Below are 1,308 nucleotides of genomic sequence, written 5' to 3'. Positions count from 1 at the left end.
GCTCTTTGTTAAGTATATAAATAAACAAATAGTAACAGATGCATTGCATGAGACGTGGCCTTTCCGATCAAACCCTGATATGATACGTACACGAAAGCAAACAAATCCGCAAACAAACAGAAACGTATTCATATTTTTTGCAATATTTGTTTTTAACTTTTTTCCATTTGTGGGTTTGATCGTTATCGTGAAGGTGCGTGGCGAGCTTATCGATTTCTCTGTTTTTGTTTTTGTGTTAATGGTTCCTGTCTTTGTCTCTCGGTCTCAATTCCTTTTTTTTTTTTTCCTGAGTTTTTCTGTTCTGTCTTTTTTTGGGTAATGCCCAGATTGTTCAGTATCCCAAAAGCTTTGATCAAATACAATTCGAAGGAATTCCCAATTCCTGTTGTGCTTATTGCTGGGAATAATCTTGCGGCTGAAGTAACTCGGAGATTTCGCATGATCGCCTGAGATTCTTGTATTATACGCTCTTGGTATCATCGATCTTTGGATTTCATGTACTTTTTGTTAATTTGCTTGCATTTGGCATCACAATTTTGATTCCCTTCGGATTTCGTTGGTGGGTTTCTTCTTTTTTTTGGCCGGAATTTGGTACATCGTATATTCTCTCATTTGAAAAAAAATAAATTGGTAGATTCTGGAGTTTGAAAACGATTGAATTCGAATCGTCAAGGCACATGGAAGACTTCAGTGATTGGTAGATTCTGGAGATTCGAATTTGTTGTTCTTTGTTCTTCACCTGTAAGCTTTTGCATGGCAGAATCTGCGCATAATAGATTCACAAAATCTTGTGAACTTAGGTCTAATTTTGTGGATTTTTGCAACAACGATTGAACCTTAGCCCCTTGTAGATTCTGGTTTCCTGGAATTCGAATTCGTCAATGCGCGTGGAAGAGTATTGTTGTTCTTCTGTAAAATTTTGCTTTATAGAAATTTCGTAACTTGAGTGAAATTTCTGTATTTTGGCATGATTTTATTGGAACCCATTTTTAGACTTTGGCTTTATCAACTCCGAAATCGACCATGCATCTGAAAAGCATTTCAAGGAGTGTGAAATTGTTGTTCTTATGCATAGGTTATAAAGAAAGAAAGATGAATGCAATGAGTGAGGAGAAGGGGATGATGACGAAGAAGAAAACGCTGGGGAATGGAGTCGTGGGAATACTGGCAGAGTCAGTGAACAAGTGGGAAAGAAGAGCGCCCTTGACGCCGTCCCACTGCGCTCGTCTTCTGCACGGTGGCAAGGACAAGACCGGCATTTCCCGCATTGTCATTCAGCCTTCTACTAAGCGCATCCATCACGACGCT

At 39.0% G+C, this 1,308-nt stretch overlaps 1 protein-coding gene across 3 annotated transcripts in view; it reads left to right on the top strand.

Annotated features, from left to right (window-relative positions):
- The first annotated feature begins 114 nt into the window (after nt 1–114).
- Nucleotides 115–1,308, top strand: part of LOC104804447 (alpha-aminoadipic semialdehyde synthase) — a 7,669-nt gene continuing 6,475 nt past the window's right edge. Inside the window, exons 1-2 of one of the 3 annotated variants that reach the window (XM_010528755.2) lie at nt 115–193; nt 1,076–1,300. In XM_010528755.2, coding sequence (XP_010527057.1) covers nt 1,093–1,300 — 208 coding nt within the window. In that variant the 5' untranslated portion in view covers nt 115–193; nt 1,076–1,092. Of the gene's footprint in view, nt 194–229; nt 474–1,075; nt 1,301–1,308 lie in introns of those variants that run through there. The other 2 variants (XM_010528753.2, XM_010528754.2) reach the window with 2 other exon arrangements.

Source organism: Tarenaya hassleriana, unplaced genomic scaffold (genome assembly GCF_000463585.1).
Source record: "Tarenaya hassleriana unplaced genomic scaffold, ASM46358v1 Cleome9, whole genome shotgun sequence".
Lineage (NCBI taxonomy): Eukaryota > Viridiplantae > Streptophyta > Magnoliopsida > Brassicales > Cleomaceae > Tarenaya > Tarenaya hassleriana.
The sequence above is the reverse complement of the archived record's forward strand: the minus strand, read 5'-3'. Positions and strand labels throughout refer to the sequence as shown.